The sequence below is a fragment of the Pleurodeles waltl genome, chromosome 1_2 (assembly GCF_031143425.1).
Source record: "Pleurodeles waltl isolate 20211129_DDA chromosome 1_2, aPleWal1.hap1.20221129, whole genome shotgun sequence".
Classification (NCBI taxonomy): Eukaryota; Metazoa; Chordata; class Amphibia; order Caudata; family Salamandridae; genus Pleurodeles; species Pleurodeles waltl.
Genome location: NC_090437.1, coordinates 1,163,964,918 through 1,163,984,673, shown reverse-complemented (window position 1 = coordinate 1,163,984,673; position 19,756 = coordinate 1,163,964,918). Strand labels below are relative to the sequence as shown.

Genomic DNA, 19,756 nt, shown 5'->3' with positions numbered 1-19,756 from the left:
TCTAAATACCTTAGGGAGCAGAAACATGTTTAAACAGTAGTTTTAAAGCTTTAACCCCTTCATAATTCCAAATCAGCAGCAGGCGAAATATATCAAATTTACATCAAGTGGAAGCAGCTTGAATATCTAAGCAATTTTATCGCAATGAGCTATTTGGTAAAGAAAGCAGGAGCCAATGCAGATGTGTTAGAAATTGGGTCTCTAGTTGGCAGAGGTATGCACCCTGTCCCAATAGGGGCCACAATTCTAGTCAGGGTAAGTAACAGCACAACCTAAATTATCCTGTGCTCACTCTCCGGTAGCTTGGCACAGAGCAGGCAGGCTTAATTTAGAAGGCAATGTGTAAAGTATTTGTGCAATAACTCATACAGCAACACAATGACAAGACCACAAAAAGTACTCCACACCAGTTTAGGAAAATAGATAATAATTATCTGAATAAAATAAGACCAAATCAACAAGAATCCAACATACAGAAGTCAAGATATCACTTTTTAGAGGTTTAGTTGAGTCTTAGTTCATAGGAATCAAAGGATGTATCTTTTTAGCATAAAGTACATGGGATGCATCAAAAATAATGATGCAGAGGGCTGCTGCGTTGGAAAGTAAAGTGATGCGCTGATTTTTCCTGAGGGGCTGAAGTGATGCTACAATTCTTTCATCACAGGCAAGGTGATGCGCCGATTTCCAGGTGCACAGCCTTGGCGCCCTACTGCAGTGCGGGGCTATTTTGTCGCCCCAGAGATGATCAGTGGAAAATCCAAAATGTGCTGAAACAGGTGTCATACAGTAGGCGATACAGGGATTTTTCAGCTGTGAGACAGGAGCTGTGTCGATTCTATAAGTGATGCACCAATTTTTGCAGGCATTGCTTCGATTTTCAGACATGGTGGATTTTCTCTCTCTGGTGAAGTCTTTGATGGCTCTGAGATTTCTTTAACAGGAGGCAAACTCAGTCTAAGCGCTTGGAGATCACTTATGGGGGAAGGCAAAGTCCTTCCACCAGAGTCAGGGAGCAGCAGGCAGCAGGGCAACAAGCAGGAGAGTAGTCCTCCCGGAAAAACAGTCCAGATTAGTCCTTTGGGGAGGTCAACAGTTCCTCTGATAGAGTCCAGTTGTAGGTCCACAAGGGTCTAATTTGTCACAGACCCATTATATATACCCAAATATGCCTTTGAAGTGGAGGAACACTTCAACGAGTGGTTTTGAAATGCACCAGTTCCCCTTCCAAACCCAGTCCAGTCTGCCAGGAGATCTGTGTGGGGTTATCAGTGCTTTGTGTGAGGTCAGGCCACTAGCTTTTGAAGTGTAAGTGAGCCCTTCCACCCTTCGTACCCAGGAAGACCCATTGGTATGCAGATGAGTGTCCCTTTGTTTATGGCTGTCTGGGTCGAATGCACAAGGGGAGCTGTCAGCCAGCATAGACCAGATATTGATTGGAAACAGGCTATAAGGCACTAAGAGCAGTAAGTGCAGAGAAATGCCTACTTCCTAAAAGTGGCATTTCTAAAATATTAATGTTAAATCCAACCTCACCACTAAGCAGGATTTCTCAGTACCATTCTAACCATACTAAACATGACAATGCCACTCCTCTCATATCAGAAATGACTACTTAAAGGTATTTAAGGGGATTCCCAATGATAGCCTATAAGAGGAACAGGCTTCGCAGTAGTGAAAAACGACTCTGGGTGTTTTTTCACTAACAGGACATGCAAAACGTACAAGTACATGCCCTGCCTTTTACTTACATAGCACCCTGCCCTGTGGCCAACACAGGGCCTACTTTAGGGGTGCCGTGTATGTACAAAAAAGGAGATTTTAAGGTTTGACAAGTAGTTTTAACTGCCAACTTGAAGTGGCAGTGAAGCTGCACACACAGGCCTTTGCAATGACAGGCCTGAGACATGGTTAAGGGGCTACTTATGTGGGGCGTACAATCAGTACTGCAGGTCCACTAGTAGCATTTAATTTATGGGCCTTGGCTCATGTAGGGCACTTTACTAGGGACTTACGTACAAGTAAATTAAATATGCCAATTGGGTATCAGCCAATGTTACCATGTTTAGGGGAGAGAGCACAAGCACTTTAGCACTGGTCAGCAGTGGTAAAGCGAGCAGAGTCCTAAAACCAGCACAGATGAGATCAGAAAAATGGAGGGAGGCAGGCAGAAAGTTGAGGGAAGACCACCCTAAGGCTGTCAGATCTAACATGTGTCCCCCCAACCCTACAGCTGAAAGTGGGGAGAGGTATCCAACCCCTTAGGAGCTCTCTTCTCTATGGTGGAAGAATCTGGAGAGACCATTAGCATTGGCATAGACAGTCCCCTATAGGGAAATGGACCACCTCAAGGGTTTAAGATTTTCACCCCTAATTTGCCTCTGTAGGTCACACAGAACCAAAGTTCTGGTTGGGCGCCCAGGGGGACAGCCTTTGGAACCAACACCCCGGTGCTGGACCAGGGCCTGCTAGAGGGTTCAATCACCCCTAAAGCAGCATCTTGGAGACTTCCTTCTGGATGTTTTCACCTTGTCTGACAACCTGAATATTTCGTTCTTTACAGGGGAATGTCTCCTGTGCCAAATGTCATGGACGCACAGTTGTGGGAGTCCAGGAGTGAGTGAGAACAGTGAGGCAAACTGTCCCAGCATCTGGTAACAATCACCTTGCTGCTATCTGGCCAGCAGCACTGACCCATTGTGTTCCTGTGCAGAGAGGAGATCAGGGAGAGGTTTGCTCTCCTCCTCCACACCCTCATCTGTCACAAGGAGCATGCTCACTTCTGATCTCTCAAAGTGAGACTTTAGTCTGTTGATTTGGAGTACCCTTAGGGGGTTCCTAAGGGTCTTGAGGTTCACTACGTAAGTGGCCTCCCCCTTACGTTCCTTGATTTCAAATGGAACAATCCAGCAGTCCTGGAGAGCTCTGGGCTCTAATGGCTTCACGAACCATACTTTTTAAGCCAGGCTGTAACTCACCAGAGTGGCCTTCTGGTCATACCAGAGTTTCATTAGCTCCTGGCTGGCCTTGAGGTTTCCCTTACGCCTCATGCCTCAGATAGGCCTGCAATCATGCCCTTCAATGTCTTGTTGAACCTTTCAACTACACCATTGGATTGGGAATGATAGGATGAGGTGAACTTATAAGTTACACCACACTCAACCCACATGGACTTTATGTACGCAGACAAGACAAGAAGTTAGTGCCTCTGTCAGACATTATCTCTTTGGGGTCCCTCACACGGGTAAAGAACCCCATCACACAGGTGCAGTCACTGTCCTCAGAGGGATTGCCTCTGGATAGCGTGTGGCATGGTCCACCAAGAACAGGATGAACCAGTTGCCAAGGGCTCTCCTGGGGTCCAATGGACCAATGACGTTGATGCCTACCCTTTCAAAGGGGGTGCCAACAACGGAAAGTGGGATCAGGGGAACTTTCAGCTTTTTCCCTGACTTCCCAATAAAAGTGGGCAGCAAGCCTAGCAAAGGTCTTGTCTTGCTCTAAATGTCCTGCCAGGAGTAAGTGAAACCCAGTAGGAAGGCTGGTAACACAGGGGGACCACCAGTGCATGTGCTTCCCCAGTACCTGAAGCCTTAGGCTTGCTGTAATGGAGATGATTCACCCAGTAGATTAGGTGATCCCCACAGGCTTCACCGGCTGCATGGGCTGAGGCCTGTCGCTTCAAGCCCTCAAGAGTGGGCCACTTTTTCTGCACTTCGCAGAATTCCTCCCCGGTGGGCCCACCCTCAACTTGCCAGAAAGCAAGCTCAGGTAGGTCACCAGATGCCCTCATCCCCCATCCCGGCAGCCATGGACCTTGTGGTCATACAGACTCACTCAGGCAATCCCAGGCCTACCTTCCTCCACGTAGTGTGCTCCATGTCATTGCCTAACAGACAATCTACAGGTATGGAAGGGCTCACAGCAACTTTCATAGAGACCACCCACTCAAAGGGAACCAGAACCACCAATAGATGGCTCTTGTGATTGTCGGCGACTATGACTTGGTGGAATGTGGTCGGTAAGACCTGCTCTGCTGACACCAGCTGACACTTGACATTTGTCATGCTGGCCCCTGTGTCATGTAGAGCCTCTGCCCGTTGCCCATTACTGGTGACATACTGACTATACTTGGAACTATTGGCAGGTACGTGGGCCTCCAATATCCCCCAGGGACACTATGGTTACCTCTGTCTGTTCCCCCAAAATAGCTGGAACTACCTACTCCCTGAACGCTATACTGGCCAACCCAGGAGCCTGCCCACCAGTGGGGAGCCGTGCCCTCTTTGGACATTTGGAGTCACCCTTAGAATGACTATACTTGCAACACTCTGTACATTGGGGTACAAACCGCCCTATCTTACTGTCAAAGAACCCTTTATTTTTAGGATCCGACTGGGACTGGTTACCACCTCACCCTTTGGAATTATATTGGAGCCTTTAAAGAACTCCTTATTTTATGTTTTAAGTTTTATTGTTAAGTTTTTCTCCCCCCTCTTGTTTTCTGGTGGGAACCCTGACCACCTTTGTGTGTGTCCCCTCAGGATACCTTTTAAGACACTCTGGTGCTAGCCCAGAGGTCCGCCTCCTCAGCAAGCTTCCTGGGATTAGTCAGCTTACTGTCAACTAGGTGCTGGCGCAACTCTGTAAAACAGATACTGTGCATATGCTCTCAAGATTAAATTGTACAGCCCAACATAATCATTAACTTTGCTGCCCACACCCAGCCATTCAGTGCCTTACTGGAGTAATCAATGAAATCTACCCAGGATTAGTTGGGGAGCTTGTTACAGTCCCTGAATCTTCGGCGATATTTCTCAGGGGGTCAGTCAAAATTTTGCAGTGAGAATGGCTTTCATGGGTGTGTACTTGATCTGGTCCCTAACCTCTAATGTTAGGAGTGTGTGCCTCCCAAGTGTTGGCATGTGTTTACATAGACTCACCCCCGAGTGTTCTTCAAGAACCTCATTCACCCTCAGTGCAACTCCATAAGCAGGAAACCATTTATCAATGTCATCTCCCACCACATAACTGGACACCAAATCCTTGGGTATACGAACCTTCTTGTCTCCATTAGGAACTGTATGTATGCTGCCACCATCACTGCTGGGCTCGGACTGCGTAGCCTTGAGGTCCAGCTCTTTAAGACTCAATTCATGAGCCAGAAATACTATGGGCCTGATTCTAACTTTGGAGGACGGTGTTAAACCGTCCCAAAAGTGGCGGATATACCACCTACCGTATTACGAGTTCCATAGGATATAATGGACTCGTAATACGGTAGGTGGTATATCCGCCACTTTTGGGACGGTTTAACACCGTCCTCCAAAGTTAGAATCAGGCCCTATATTTTCTGCCAAGGCTGTTTGAGCTTCAGCTTGCTTAGTTTCCCTTTCAGCCTTCCTCTCCTCTGCCTCCATTTTTGATTTTGCCAACCGCAGTTAGAATCTCTCTCCTCTCTCCTTTCCTCTGGGGTCAGGCCACGGTTAGAGTCATTGCATCCTTCCCTCACAGGTAGCACAAATCCAGGGTTGTCCCCCTCAACTGTTGCAAGTAGTTCCTCAGAAGAGCCATTCACTTGGTCCTCCAATTCATCATTCTCTTGGGAGCAGGGATGGCATCTGATCTGCAGAGGAAAACATACAATTTAAAATAACTGAATTTTAATACTGTACTGCAGCTGTTTCATTAAAGTAGATGGTATTTTCATCACTTTGGACTATAACAAATAATGTAAACTATTGAAGTGTAAGACATTTCATTGTTTTGATTGACCACCTGCAGAGATGTGAGTGTAAGTAAAGGTGACAGATTTGAATTTCTGCAGGGCTAAATCAACTTTTGAGCTTGGTAATAAAAACTAGAGGTGGGCGAAGAATTCCGCTCAGCTGGCGGAGTTTTCCCCACTCCACGTTCCATGCTGAGTTCCAAAAAAAACCGCAAAGTTATTTCTCTGAGGCGGCTTGCATTCATTAAGTTGGTGAACACGAGCAAGAGAAATCGGTAAGTTGGTGAGATTTCTGAACACGGGCAGTCGCGGCAGGTCGCTACCACTCGCGTTGAGAAAGCTGATGTGGTGTTGAGGAAGCTGACGCTCGAGTAAAAAAATCTTGCGTGATGCCATTCGTGCTGATTTTACAGCACAGGAGAAAGTCCTGGTGCTGAAAATCACGACAAACAGTGTGAGTTAACCAAACTCTGCACTCATGGAACTCCGCCCAGGCCTAATCAAAAATCAGTTGTTCAAAGTGCAAGAAAGAGAGGCAGAATTTGTAATGTATGCGCCATATAAAATTACAGTGACTATTTCTTTTTATTATTTCATGGTGAAAGGTGTGCTCAAATGTGTTTCTCTTCTTGTTGGAAACATTGATTTATGTTTCTTGGATATATATAAAATTTGACATCGATATTTGTTTCTCTAGGAACGCGAACAACTACTGCGCTGTAAAATTGCAAAGAGGAAAAACCTAAAGGCACCAAAGGTGAGTCTTTGTTCTCTAATACACCTTAGTCTTAAGCAATCCACTGATTGTTAAACTGTTGAAAAAGTGCTCTCGGTCTTGACTGACTGAAGCAGCGTCTAATTTGATGTAAAACACGTGCATGTTCGTGGATATGCATTTTGAGAAAGCGTTGTGAATGAAAGAGGCAAATTAAACTGGCTTTTTTTATAAAATGTACCACACACCAAGCTAACTTTGATATATTGGCCTGAAAATGGTAGAACAGAAGTGAATGTTTTTTAGCGATGCTATGCAACATTGCTAAGAAAGAAATAAAACAAGCATTTGCAATGAAATAGGTCTTGTATTTGTGAGAGTTAGAGCTATTGACATTGTAAGTGATAATGCTTTTTACCTATTTGTTTTGTTTTGTAGTGTAGTGGATGTATATTGTGTGTAGTGGAATTATGTGTGTTGTATTGGAATTGTTAGTTTGTGTGGTGTGGGATTGTGTGTTTTGCAATGTATTTGTGTAGTAGAATTATGTGGCATGGTGAATAGAAAGAGGTGAGAGCTGCAGAGAATAGATAGAAGGGAGGAATGAGAGGGATGGGTAGTTTGTGCAGGTAGTGCTTATTGACATTGAAACAAAGGAGCAGAAATAGTGTGTGAGAAAGATATAAAGAAGGGGAGCGCAGGCCACAGATGCCTTAAGAGGGAGCTTTTGTGTATGCAGAAGAAGAGGAGAGCAAGTGTGAGAGGGAAGGAAACTTTCAAAAGAAACGGGAAAGAAGGTGTGCTTGAGGATCTGAAGGTAACTATTAGTGAGGCAGGGATAGTGCGTGAGTGAGCGAGAGAGATGGCTATGGCATTGGTAAATGCAATAGGTTTTGCCTATGTAATTAGTAATAAGCTGCTTTTTGTTCTAAGTTGTAGCTTGGTGAACAGTTGTGCAATTTAAGCAAAAAGCTTAAAAAAGCAATGGCAAAGCCAACAGGTCTTGCCTATGTGAGATATATTGGCTTTATCAATGTTTTTTTTATCTATGTGGCAATGATGGAAATTAATGTAAAAAATCTGTATGACACAGCCAGTGTTGTCCGTGTTGTAGCGCTTTTTTATTTTCATTTATGCTGCACTGAAGCTAGCGCTGCTGTATTAAATGCCTAGCAAAACATTGACAACGCCGATAGATCATGCATAGGCAAGACTTATTGGCTTTGCCAATGCTTGGTATGGAATGCCATAGGGTAAGTTATAAGTATTTATATAGTGTTTACAATGGCTGAAATGCTAATTTGATAGAATGGAGAATGCCCTTGACAAGAGGTTAGTGTGTCCAGATTCAGAAGCACTTTAGGAACATACAAAAAACTGTGAAAATGTGCCATATAAATGCGCTAAGATGTCGCTAGACTGAAGCGTCCAATAGGTCACAGTTTTTATTGCATTGATACTTTAGGCTATGTGTTACTTTGGGTGCAATAGTTACAAAATAACCAAAAAAGCACTTCTGACTGCTTGCTAGTAGTTAAATAATAATTGGTGTTCAGTTGGTTTCCTAGAGCATTTGGCCCCTGTGCCACTGCACCTGCTGCATCATTCAAATCATAGCCCTGGTGCCTGCAAGGTAACTGCGTTTGTGACTGCTTGTTTAGTAGCAAGATACAGCAATAATCGGTGTTCACTGGCTTTCCTGGAGCTTTTGGCCGCTGTGCCACTGCACCTGCTGCACCATTCGATTCATGGCCTTGGTGCCTGCAAGGTAACTACTCTTGTGACTACTTGTTTAGTAGCAACATACAGCAATATCGGTGTTCAGTGGGTTTCCTGGAGCTTTTAGCCAGAGTGACTCTGCACCGGCTGCACCATTGAAATCATGGCTCTGGTGCCTGCAAGGTAACTGCACTTGTGACTGCTTGGTTAGTAGCAACATATAACAATAATCAGTGTTCAAGTGGCTTTCGTGAAGCTTTTGGCTGTTGTGCCCCTCTGCACCTGCTGCACTATTCAAATCATGACCCTGGTGCCTGCAAGGTAACTGTGCTTGTGACTGCTTTTTTAGTAAAAACATACAGCAATAATCAGTGTTCAGTGGGTTTCCTGGAGCTTTTGGCCACTGTGTCACTGTACCTGCTGCACCATTCAAATCATGGCCTTTGTGCCTGCAAGGTAACTGTGCTTGTGACTGCATGTTTAGTAGAAACATATGGCAATAACCGGTGTTCAGTGGGTTTCTTGGAGCTTTTTCCCCTGTGCCATTGCACCTGCTGCACCATTCAAATCATGGCTTTGCTGCCTGCAGGGTAACTGCACTTGTGACTGCTTGTTTAGTAGCAACATATAGCAATATTCAATGTTCAAATGCTTTCCTGGACCTTTTGGCCAGTGTTCCACTGCTCCTGCTGCACCATTCAAATCATGGCCCTGGTACCTGCAAGGTAACTGCGCTTGTGACTGCTTGTTTAGTAGCAACATATAGCTATAATCAGTGCTCTTTGGCTTTCCAGGAGCTTTTGGCCCCTGTGTCACTGCACCTGCTGCACCATGCAATAGGGTCGTCCAGGGGGCTGTCTTGGTGATAATTCATGGAGACGGAAGTGAGGTTGAACCACTTGCAATTACTGGTGCCCTGTAGCACGGCTCCCGGGTCCTGCTCCTCTGGCTGGCTGTACCTGTCACGAGGAGAACGAGACACCTCCAGCAGCCATACCCTGAGGGGGGGGTGCGCTTTGAGGCAGTTTCCAAAGCGCGGCATAGAAGTGGCCCAGCTGTGATTGCTGAAGGAAAGGGAGCTGCACTGAGTGAAGTTTCTCCATTGCGGCTGGCTATACCTTCTCTGAAGAGAGCGAGACACGATGAGCTTTAATATTTATGTATATATTATTTAATAATTTATGCGGCACTCAAGCAAAAAATTAAGGTATAACAGAGCTTTAGACTGCAACAAAAGATACAATAGAGTTTATCTGTAACAACAGCAGTGGATGTGAGAGGGGGAGTCAGAACATGAGTTATAGTATGAGAGGGTGGCCGCACTGACAGGGTTTTATGAGGAGCAGCAGCAAAATGACCCAGCCAGGATTGCTGAAAGAAGGGGGGCCTCACTGAGGGAGGTTTTTGAAGAGCAGCTGGCTGTACCTCCTCTGAGGAGAACAAGACATGATAAGCTTTAATATTTATTTATGTATATATTTATTTAACAAGTTTGTGTTGCACTCAACACAAACTAGTGTATTAGAGAGCTTTAGATGGCAACAAAAGATACAGTAGGGACAGCAGTGGGTGCGAGGGGCCAGTCAGAACATGAGCCGTAGACTGAAGCGGGGGCTACGTTGAGGGGGTTTGCAAGGAACAGCAACGAAGTGACCGAGTTGCGATTGCAGAAGAAAGGGAGTGCCACTGAACATGCACAATGAAAAAAACATGGTAGTGCTTTGTGTGAACCTGTCGAACAGCAATTATTTGCAATGTAAATAATTAAGGTATTAAATTGATTATATTGCTTTGTAATCTGATGTGAATGAAAGATGAGGTATTTGTATAGCACACAGCTACTCACAGAGTGTCCAGGCGCTTTAGCCTCTCATGTTGGACCAGTGACAGAGCTTAAGCCAATGCCTCCCCCACCCAAGCTACTGAATAAGTAAGTTTTTAATGCTTTTTTAAACATCCTTCCTCATCACTACTCTCAATTTCTCTGAAGGTGGTTCCGAGCTGGATGTGATTTTGTAATGGCCCTGGTGCCTGCACGGTAACTGCACTTGTGTCTGCTTGTTTAGTAGCAATATATAGCAATAATCAGTGTTCAGTTTCCTGGACCTTTTCGCCACTGAGCCACTGCACCGGCTGCACCATCCAAATCATGACCATAGTGCCTGCAAGGTAACTGTGCTTGTGACTGCTTGCTTAGTAGCAACATAAAGCTGTAATAGGTGTACCTGGAACTTTTGGCCCCTGTGCCACTGCACCTGTGACACCTGGCAACAGGGTCATCCAGGGGGCTGCCTTGCTGACTGCTCATGGAGATAAAACCAAAGTTGAACCACTTGCAATGACCTGTGCCCCGCAGCACGCCTCCCAGGTCCTGCTCCTCTGGCTGTCTGTATCTCCGACGTGGAGAATGAGACACCTCCGGCAGCTGTGGACTGAGTGGTGGGGGCTTTAAGTGGGGTTTGCGAGGAGAGGTGGCAAAGGGACCCAGCCCTTGTTGCTGAAGGAAGGAGGGAGGTTTCTGCAGTACGGCTGGCTGTACCTCCTCCGAGAAGAACAAGACATGATGAGCTTTATTTATTTATGTATATATTTATATACTTAACAATTTTGTGTGGCACTCAAACCAAAATTAAGGTATAAGAGATATTTAGACTGCAACAAAAGATACAATAGAGTTTATCTGTAACAACAACAGCTGTTGCGAGGGGGGCAGTCAGAACATGAGCCATAGACTGAGAGGGGGGCTGTGTTTAGGGGGGTTAGCGAGGAGCAGTGACCCATCCACGATTGCTAAACAAGAGTACCAAAAATAGAAGAGAAGGGGCAGGACAGAGGGTATGATGTAATGGGCAGAACTGCTGACTTTAAAGCCGGGGAGCCGGCTTCGAGTCTTGGCATGGTAAGGTTATGGCCTTTTGGAACAAAATGCAGTGCAAGCCCTTTCATCAAACGAAGTTCATAACACTACCACTAAACAACATAGCCATTTCGGGATGCCAAAAAAGCAACAAACAAAAGCAGTGCAAGGCAGTTCATCAGACGGAGGTTCAAACACAACCAGTAAAGAAGCAGACAGGTAACCAATGAAAAAAGTAGAGCACAAAAACAACAGATAAGAATGACAGTGGAACAATACAAGTAGGTAGTCTCTGCTCCAGGGGAAGAAACAAATGAGCACAAGTCGGGCCTCAAAAGATAAATTACCCAATAGCAAAGAAGCCTTTTTTAAGGCCACACCAAATAACAACTAAAAAGCTGCTGGGTAAGCTAACAGCCTATGAACTGATTACAGCATGTCGTGAAGAGACAGCGCATGCGCAGCCTAGACTTGACTTAAAACACAGACGTAGTTAGGCCTTGTTTTGTGCAGTCATAACCCTATATTTTCCTGGTTTGTATTGCTGCTTCCCATGTGCCTGCTCCTGCTTATCTGTTCCTATTACTCATTCTTTACAATGCCAGCTAAAAGAAAGAAGATATGCTTGCCGACCACGTTGTACTTGAGTGCATGTGAAATAGAAACAATTTATTCTTTCAGTAATGTTTCTGGTAAAGATATGCTGCGCCTACATGTGGGTCAGGGGGTAGTCAGAAAAAAATACGCACCACCACTTGAACCACATATGGAATGGCTTTTGGAAAGTGAGTGAGCAGGCGAGCGTACGTTACTTAGGAGGATTCACAAGGTCCTCTGTCCGAAAATTTTGTTTAAAAATTGCACTGAATAGTGCATATAACAGCATAATTTTCAAAGAATTTGGACATTAGATTATAAATTTTCTAGTCATTTCATGACTGTTTTCTGGACTGGTTTCAAAATAGATGCATTATTACTACTCCCCATATCAAGGGAAATTCTAATAAAGAGTTTTCCTGTGTAAAACAACCAACCTGCTTGTACTGCTACTCAGAGAGACAGTGTAACAAAAATTGAGGGGGGCCCCCTGCAAATTACAAAGAGGGGCACCCTCTGAACTCACGAGCTCTCAGGCCAGTGTACCGTGCTGAGGGGGACCCTGGAGCTGCCTCTCCCGACGCACCGCGGGGGTTGCAGGGTCATTTGTTATACCACTGGAATGGGAACGCACTCACTGGGAACAATAGGGTTTAGTAATAGCAACCAACACATTAGCATCTTGATATAAATGTTTATTGAAGTGTGTTATGTTATCTAAAAAACTGAGTGAGGTGCATTAATGAAATGTGGGTGTCCAGAGTTGTAAGAAACACAGCTACATCAGATCAAGATTGCGTTGCACTTCAATAGTAGGGGGATACAGTTCCGTATTGAGATATTTGAGGTTTTTTGGGTTAATAATAAGAGAAGTCCTAAAGTTTAGGACTGAGATGTGTTACTGGGATTATGTTGGGTTAAGTGCTTAAAAAGCAGGTACTCTTATAGATGAGATGAAGTGGCAGAGGTGCCTTTTCACCAGAAATATAACAGCAGGGGTGTTGCATGTGAGTATGCTTTGAACTGCGACTTAAGAAGCACGTAGGTAACAATTTTGCAGCAATATTGTAAAGAGTTTAATCTATAATTTTGTTTGTATGTGCAGGGTCACAGGTAATGAGGGAGTGACTAACAAACCTTATACTACTATGCACTGAGTTTACCTTTAATCACAGTTGCTAACCAGGAATCCTGGCAGGCCAACAACAGGTGCATGTGCTTCAGCTATTCTCCACAAGATCACGAGTAATGAGAGAGCGACTAACAAGCCTTTTGGTACTATTCACTGAGATTACCTTTAATCACAGTTGCTTACCAGGAATCCTAGCAGACCAACTACAGGTGTGCGTGCTTCAGCTATTCTCCACAAGGAGCTGTCTAGAGACCAGAAATTAACGCCAGCATTCTGCATGTCTCCCACATGTTCATTCAGTGTATATGCAGGCATGCTTGCAGCAAAAAACTCAGTCCAGACCACCTGCAGACCATTAGGAGATAGATTTAGAGTGGTCTTGGGTGAAGGATTGTTGAAATAAAGTGATACTGTACTTTTCAGCAGCAGGCTTGGCAAACTACGTGACAGAAAACATTAGAGAGGAAAACAATTTTAGCAGATACAAGGGTCTCTTTCGCTCGTTTGTCAGGAGGGAGGAGGTGCCTCAGCTTGCAAAAACAGGGACAAGAGTTTGTACAAAGGAGTAACTCAGAGGGCAGTGGCTCATGTCAAAACAATGTGCTGATACTCTGGAACTGGTCCCATAAGTGTGACCTGCTTGTAAAATCAGCTAAATAAGACAGGTCCTAGGACCGCGGTAGCAGTCGGACCGCCGCCAATGCTGCGGTCCGAATTCCACATTACGACTGTGGCAAACGCGCCACAGTCCGACCACAGGCACCACCACTTTTTCTCCGGTCGTTGGTTCCACCGCCATGCAAAGACTGGCAGAGACAGGGTGCCGGGGACCCCATGGGGGCCCCTGCACTGGCCATACGCTTGGCATGAGCAGTGCAGGGGCCCCCATTGGCAGCCCTGGCGCGCTTTTCACTGCCTAAGTTACTGGCAGTGAAAAGTGCGACAGGTGCTGTCGCTTCTGACGCACCGCAACATTGCCGCCGGCTCAATTACGAGCCGGTGTCAATGTTGTGGGTAGTTTCCCGCTAGGCCAGCAGGAGGAAATGCTGTTCCCGGCTGCTGGCCCAGCGGGAAACTTATGATATGGCCAGAACTGGCAGTCCTCCGACCCAAATTGTCCCTGAGGTGGAGCTTATAACGCTGTGGGTATATTGGACTTACAGTGGAAGGGGCCGTCCATCCATGGCAGTGTGAATGTGCTGGGAGCTGCAGAAGGACAAATATATTTCGGACCTATGGGTAGCACCTGATATATCCTCAGGTGGATAGGGCTGTGGCACAGCCAGCTACGTGTCAAGGATAGCCTGACGGGTCACTTAAATAGCTCAGTTTTCTACAAGTTAGCTTGTGACTATGCAATACCTGCAGGGTTTTTGTTACGGATGGCTTGGGAACGGTTGTGCCCTTTTAGCATGGCTCCTTGGAGACAAGGGCCTTTCAGGTGTTCAGCATGCTTCACCTTAGCTCAGTCCACCTCCGCACTTGTGAATTGTGTATTATTTAGGGACCAGCACTGCGTATGCACAAACATGGGTGTCCAGCTCCCACATCCAGTTCTTCACCCAATGGCTCCCATCACAGCATTCACAGACAGTATCCACTGGTAATTGCTGAGGTTGGAATAGATCATAAAACAGATAGTGTTCAGAAAAACACGGCTTGCCCTCACCTGCCATAGCGCTCGTATTTCACAAGAAATCTCTTTTGCAGGTGCAGATCGCTAAACAAAGAAGCGAAACTCCAAATCTATTGGGTTTCACTCCCATTCCTATCCTCAACTATTTGGAGTGTCGAAGTCAAGTAATGCGTCATTGCGCACAGCCAGATGGCCTCCTTCACAATTCGTCATGCTTTTGTCTGAACTGTCAAAGATTAAGAGCAGGTAGTGCACTGCAGTACGTGGCCATGTTTCTTCATTCCATCAAACATTCTTGCCTCATGTACTCCTTTTTTTCGGGTTAGTACCCCGTTATGTGTCTGTGACACTTTGACAAGTCAAGGGTGGGTTGTAATGGTGGAGTTTGCTGAATAGTCGACAAGAAAGCTTTTTTTGTTCTTTAGAGCGATTTACATGAGCACTAGATACATTACACAAGGTCTGATTTATTTTTATAGACGTTGAGAGATTAAGGGCAATATATACTAAAGCATTTTCCCATAGACACAGAATGGGTAAAATCCTTTGGTACATCTGGACCTAAGTGATTTGCCAAAAATCACAGGATGTTGAGCTGACGCCGAGACTTGAACCTGGTTCCAGAGTCCCAACGTCGGGAACTCTAGCAGTAAAAACACATCCTCGTGCGTTAGTCACTCACTGCTAACATCTGTTGCCACTTTGAGGCCACCATCTATAGACCTAGAAGAATCAAGTCAGACTTTCAGCTTTGTAGGTTTGATGTGAGAGTACCCAATGAATGAAGTGGGTAATGGACCCTTATTTATAGTACTTACAAAAAGCCATGACTGTCAAGTAGTAAACTAGGAAACAAGTGATTAAGTTAAAAAGGAAAGAAGTGAGGCAGGCATACCTTTCACACCTGCCTCCTATATTTTGCCTTCCTAATGCAGCGGAACGCAGAAAATGTTAAGAAAAGGGAAATTAACTATTCTAAATAGCTAACAAGTGTAGAGTGGATGTGGTCTCCAGTTTAAGTGCCAGACTTCAGAGACAAAAGATCTGCTTCAGTATCCCTCTTCACCATTTGAGCAAATTGTGTGTTCCTGTGCGTACCTTATTATTACATTACTTCACTCAGCCCGGATTTCACTGTTTACCAAAATTCCAGCATGATGAGAAGAGATTTGGTTTGGTGTTTGTGTTTTAAATTTTTTGCTGTACATTATCAAAAAAAAGTATGTAAGCATTTTTCACACCTGCATCATCTGCCATTTCACGTAACCTGCTACCCACGTCTAGCAGGCATTACAATTCACATAGATTTGAAACAGGCGTTAGCAGTGCGCATTAGATAACATTTGGACATCCGCCTTTCAACTAGATGTTATTAATACTGTAAGCGTGCAGTATAGGGGTGATTTCTATGAGTTTAGATCGCAGGCAGTTGAGGCCCAAAGCCCCGTTATTGCACCACAGTCTTGAGCCACTCTGTTTCTTTCTACCACTAGCAGATATCTTCCCCCAAGCTCGCTTTGCCAGTTCCAACATGCTTCGCCAGTGCCAACATGCCCCTGCCCACCTGCTCACTCCTCATCGCCTTGGCACGTCACAAGCAGGCCTGCTCTCTCACTACTGCTACTGTGCCAGATGTGGAACTGCCCAGCCAGCAACCTTGTAACCTATCCATGCACAATATTGCACTGCGGGACCAAGGGAAACTGCGAACAAATGCATTCTAGTGAGTGCTAGAAGTAGTGCACTCCATTCCGCCTCCCCCTCCCATGGCTTAGCCCCGCCTTTCCCTTCACATGCTAGATCTTAGCCAGTGGGGCGATGCTCCTCCGCCTTTTCGGAGAAGCCACCCCTGGTTTACAAACTCTACAGGCGCTTTGCTTGTAATTATTTACTTATCCAAGTTGGATTGGTAAAGAAAATACAAGTACAGCAAGAGCGTTTTTTGTTTAAAAAAAAAAAAGTGTGTGGGGATGTAAGCAACGTAGAAGGGCTAGTTGGAGATGAATCATGGTCAGGGGTAAAAGAAACACAGTGTTGTAGGAGAAGTACACAACACAGGCCAGAGGGACAAACATGGAGTGTGGGGAAAAAAGCACATGGGTGAGAAAGAGTGAGGGCAACGTGGAATGGGGAAAAGCATACTGGCAAAAAAGTAATGCATGGGTGAGGCATACAAGTATTAGCACAACACGGTTGGGTTGGGGGAAGCACACAAACAAGAGCAACATGGAGCACAGTGGAGGGGCGAAGAGAAGTACATGAGGAAGACAGCTGTAAAACACATGCACTCTCATGGAGTGCTTAACCCCTTTAGTGGCCGACGACCACACTACCTCCCTGGTGCGGGTCACGACCAGTGACCGACAGCAGAAAGGGGGTTAAAAAATCCTCGGGTGTGTTGCAACCGAGTGTTTTTTTTTTTCAAAAACCCCCCGGGAGACACGAAGATCTTTCGTGTCTCCCAATGCCCCTTTGTGACGTTGCGCTGATGTCACTGTTTTGTTTTCCCCATCGGAGCAGGAAGCAGTGTAACGGGAGTGCCGCCGAACGCAGCTCCCAAACACCTGTCGGGGGAGGAACACAATGGCCCGGGGGCACGAGAGGAAACCTCCCTGCCATGACGTATGACGCTGAGGGCGTCATAAACATCAGAAGAGAAGACGGACGAGAGAGATCGGGAGAAAAGAAGGAGGAGCCGAGAACGCGGGGAAGCCGGAGTGAGGAGATCGCCATCGGAGCATCGGAAGAAGAGAAAGAGACCGCCGTGACCGGAGAGCCGACAACGGAAAGGGAAACCGCCATCACCAGGGGGCCGGAGGAAGAGAAGGACACCGTCGAGGTCGGAGAGTCGGTTGCAGGCGAGGGGAAGCACCGCCATCCGAGTGCCCAGGACGGAGGAAGAGACCCAGAAGTCAGGACGCCTCGAAGGAAGGAAGAACCACTGGGCAACTCCCGGCCCAGACGAAGAGAAATCGGGAGATCACCCACGTGCCAGCCGCGCCCCGGGAGGGACGTGGCCCTCCCAGGTACGTCTATACCCTGCCTGGCAGACTCTGTCAGGCTGGCTGACAGGGAAAAGAGGGAGGGGGGGGGGAAGAAAGGGAGGACGGGAAGACCTCGTGAAAGAAGGGGACTTACCAGAAAAGGAGAGGGGGACCTAAACTGCTTTAACCCACGGACAGGGACACCACCCGAGAAACCCTAAGAAAAGGAAGAGAAAGGGGTTTTTTTTGGAGTAAAAAGGAAATAAGGGCACAATACCACAGAGTGATACCCACCACCAGCACCAGCACCAGCCCTACCTAGTCCACACCACCCTACTAACCCTGTTTGAACCCTTGTCTTACCCCTACTTTATTCACTTACCTGATTACTTTTATTTTTCTTTTTCTTTTGGGAATACGGGAGATCGGAGGACGGAAAAACCAGACCGCCTCAAGACGGAACCAAGACACCACCAGAGACTGTAAAACCCAAGCAGGGTTTTGGGGAAATAGAAAATAGGGCTAATCTTGTGGAAAGAAACAAGAGAGAATTGGCCAACTTTAAATAAAACAGTTATTATTCCCTCAAATAGTGGTGCCAGTCGCATTCTTCCAATATCTTACATCATCCCGATAACGAACCCATTTACAGTGGTGTCAGAAGTGGGATATTGGAACAGGCGACAGGAGAACCCTAGAAAATGGAGGGGGTGCCCACAATGGCGGATATGATGCAGCAACTAGCTGAGGGGCAACGCCATCTGCAAATTGTATGGGAGGAGCAACAGAAGGCAGCCAAGGTGGAAAGGGAGGCTCTGCAAAACGCGCTTAAAAGTCAGGCTACTATCATGGCCAACAATCAGTTGGTACATGACAACGCGATAAAGACTTTGACGGATACCATTGCAGCAACTCGGGTACATCCAAATGTACCTAGTTCCGTTTTGCAGAGATATCAGGAAGGCGAAGACCCCGACGCCTTCTTTACTAACTTTGAACGCGTCGCCATTTCAGCCACCTGGCCGCAGGACAGATGGGGTCAATATATCGCTCCCTTATTAACCGGGACCCTCCAAGCAGCATATCAAGCGGTTAACCCGGGTGGGACAACACCCTATCCGGACATCAAGAAGAGCATCCTAGAAAGGGTCGGCTTTGATACAGAACACTATCGGGTTCGCTTCAGGAAGGCCAAGTGGGGCCCCTCTGAGAACCCTCGAGCTTTATATTTTAGGGTCAAAGATTTAGGTCTCAAATGGCTTGGACCCATAGGGACGAATAGGGAAGATGTTATTGAGGCCGTTCTCCTAGAACAATATCTAGACGCCCTACCCGCCAATACTCGCCATTGGATCAAGCAACACCCGAACCCCGACACGAATACTACCATTGAGCTGGCCTATGCTTTCCACCGCTCCCTCGAATTCAAAACACCCCTTCCGCGGTTGTTACCTCAACCAGTGAGGCAAAACACGGGACAATCCGCAGCCTCGGGGAAAAGGCCGATAGAGGAACCGGGAAGGTTACGAGGGATAGAGAAGCCCTCTGGACAGCAGCCCCAGTGTTTTAGTTGTGGGGAATGGGGACACATTGCCCGATTTTGCCCGCTGAAGTCCGGCAAACCCGAACCCATGGAAATAGGGGTTACGAGAGGCCGGGTTTTCTACACGGGGGGAAAGATACCCAATACAAAAAGATACTGTCCATTAATGGGAGGGACACACTAGCGCTCATCGACTCCGGATGTAGTCAGTCCGTAATCAGAGCGGATCGGATTGCCGAGCATACACTTGACCCAGGTTTCACAGTATCCATATGTTGTATTCACGGGGAAATAAGAGAATATCTCCTAATATGGACTACCCTTTTTTGGGAAGGAACAAATACCCCCATACGGCTGGTGTTAGTTGAACGGTTGGTGGAAGAGGCCATCATAGGAACAGACTTTAAAGACTTTCCGATCCTTTTGGACAGCACACAGAGCAAGAAAGACCTGGATGCCTGGTTGGGAAGCGCCCCTTTTTCTGAATTACCCATAACAGCCCCGGTGACCCGCTATAAACCCACTAAAAGAGAAAAACGAGAAGCCAGGAAGTCCTATAGAAGAGAGGATACAAACCACGACAGAGATAACGCACAGGTATTCGCCCTCGTTGGTCTTCCGCCCTTCCGATGTAGTCAAAGGGACGATCCCAGTTTGATCCACGCCTGGAGAAGTGCCAAACCTCGAACCATAGATGATAAGGGTCCCTCCTTTGTGATCAATAAAAATCTGTTATATCGAATCACCAGTAACGAGAGAGGGGAAAAGAAACAGTTACTGATTCCCGAACCCTATAGGCAGCAGGTGTTGCATCTAGCCCATAATCAGCCGGGGGGGGGTCATTA

At 46.3% G+C, this 19,756-nt stretch overlaps 1 protein-coding gene across 8 annotated transcripts in view; it reads left to right on the top strand.

Annotated features, from left to right (window-relative positions):
• Positions 1-19,756, top strand: part of JAKMIP1 (janus kinase and microtubule interacting protein 1) — a 1,798,968-nt gene that overhangs the window by 1,360,310 nt on the left and 418,902 nt on the right. For all 8 annotated transcript variants that reach the window (XM_069203057.1, XM_069203080.1, XM_069203046.1 and 5 more), the window contains one exon: positions 6,426-6,485. In XM_069203057.1, the coding sequence (XP_069059158.1) occupies positions 6,426-6,485 (60 nt within the window). The remainder of the gene's footprint in view (positions 1-6,425; positions 6,486-19,756) is intronic.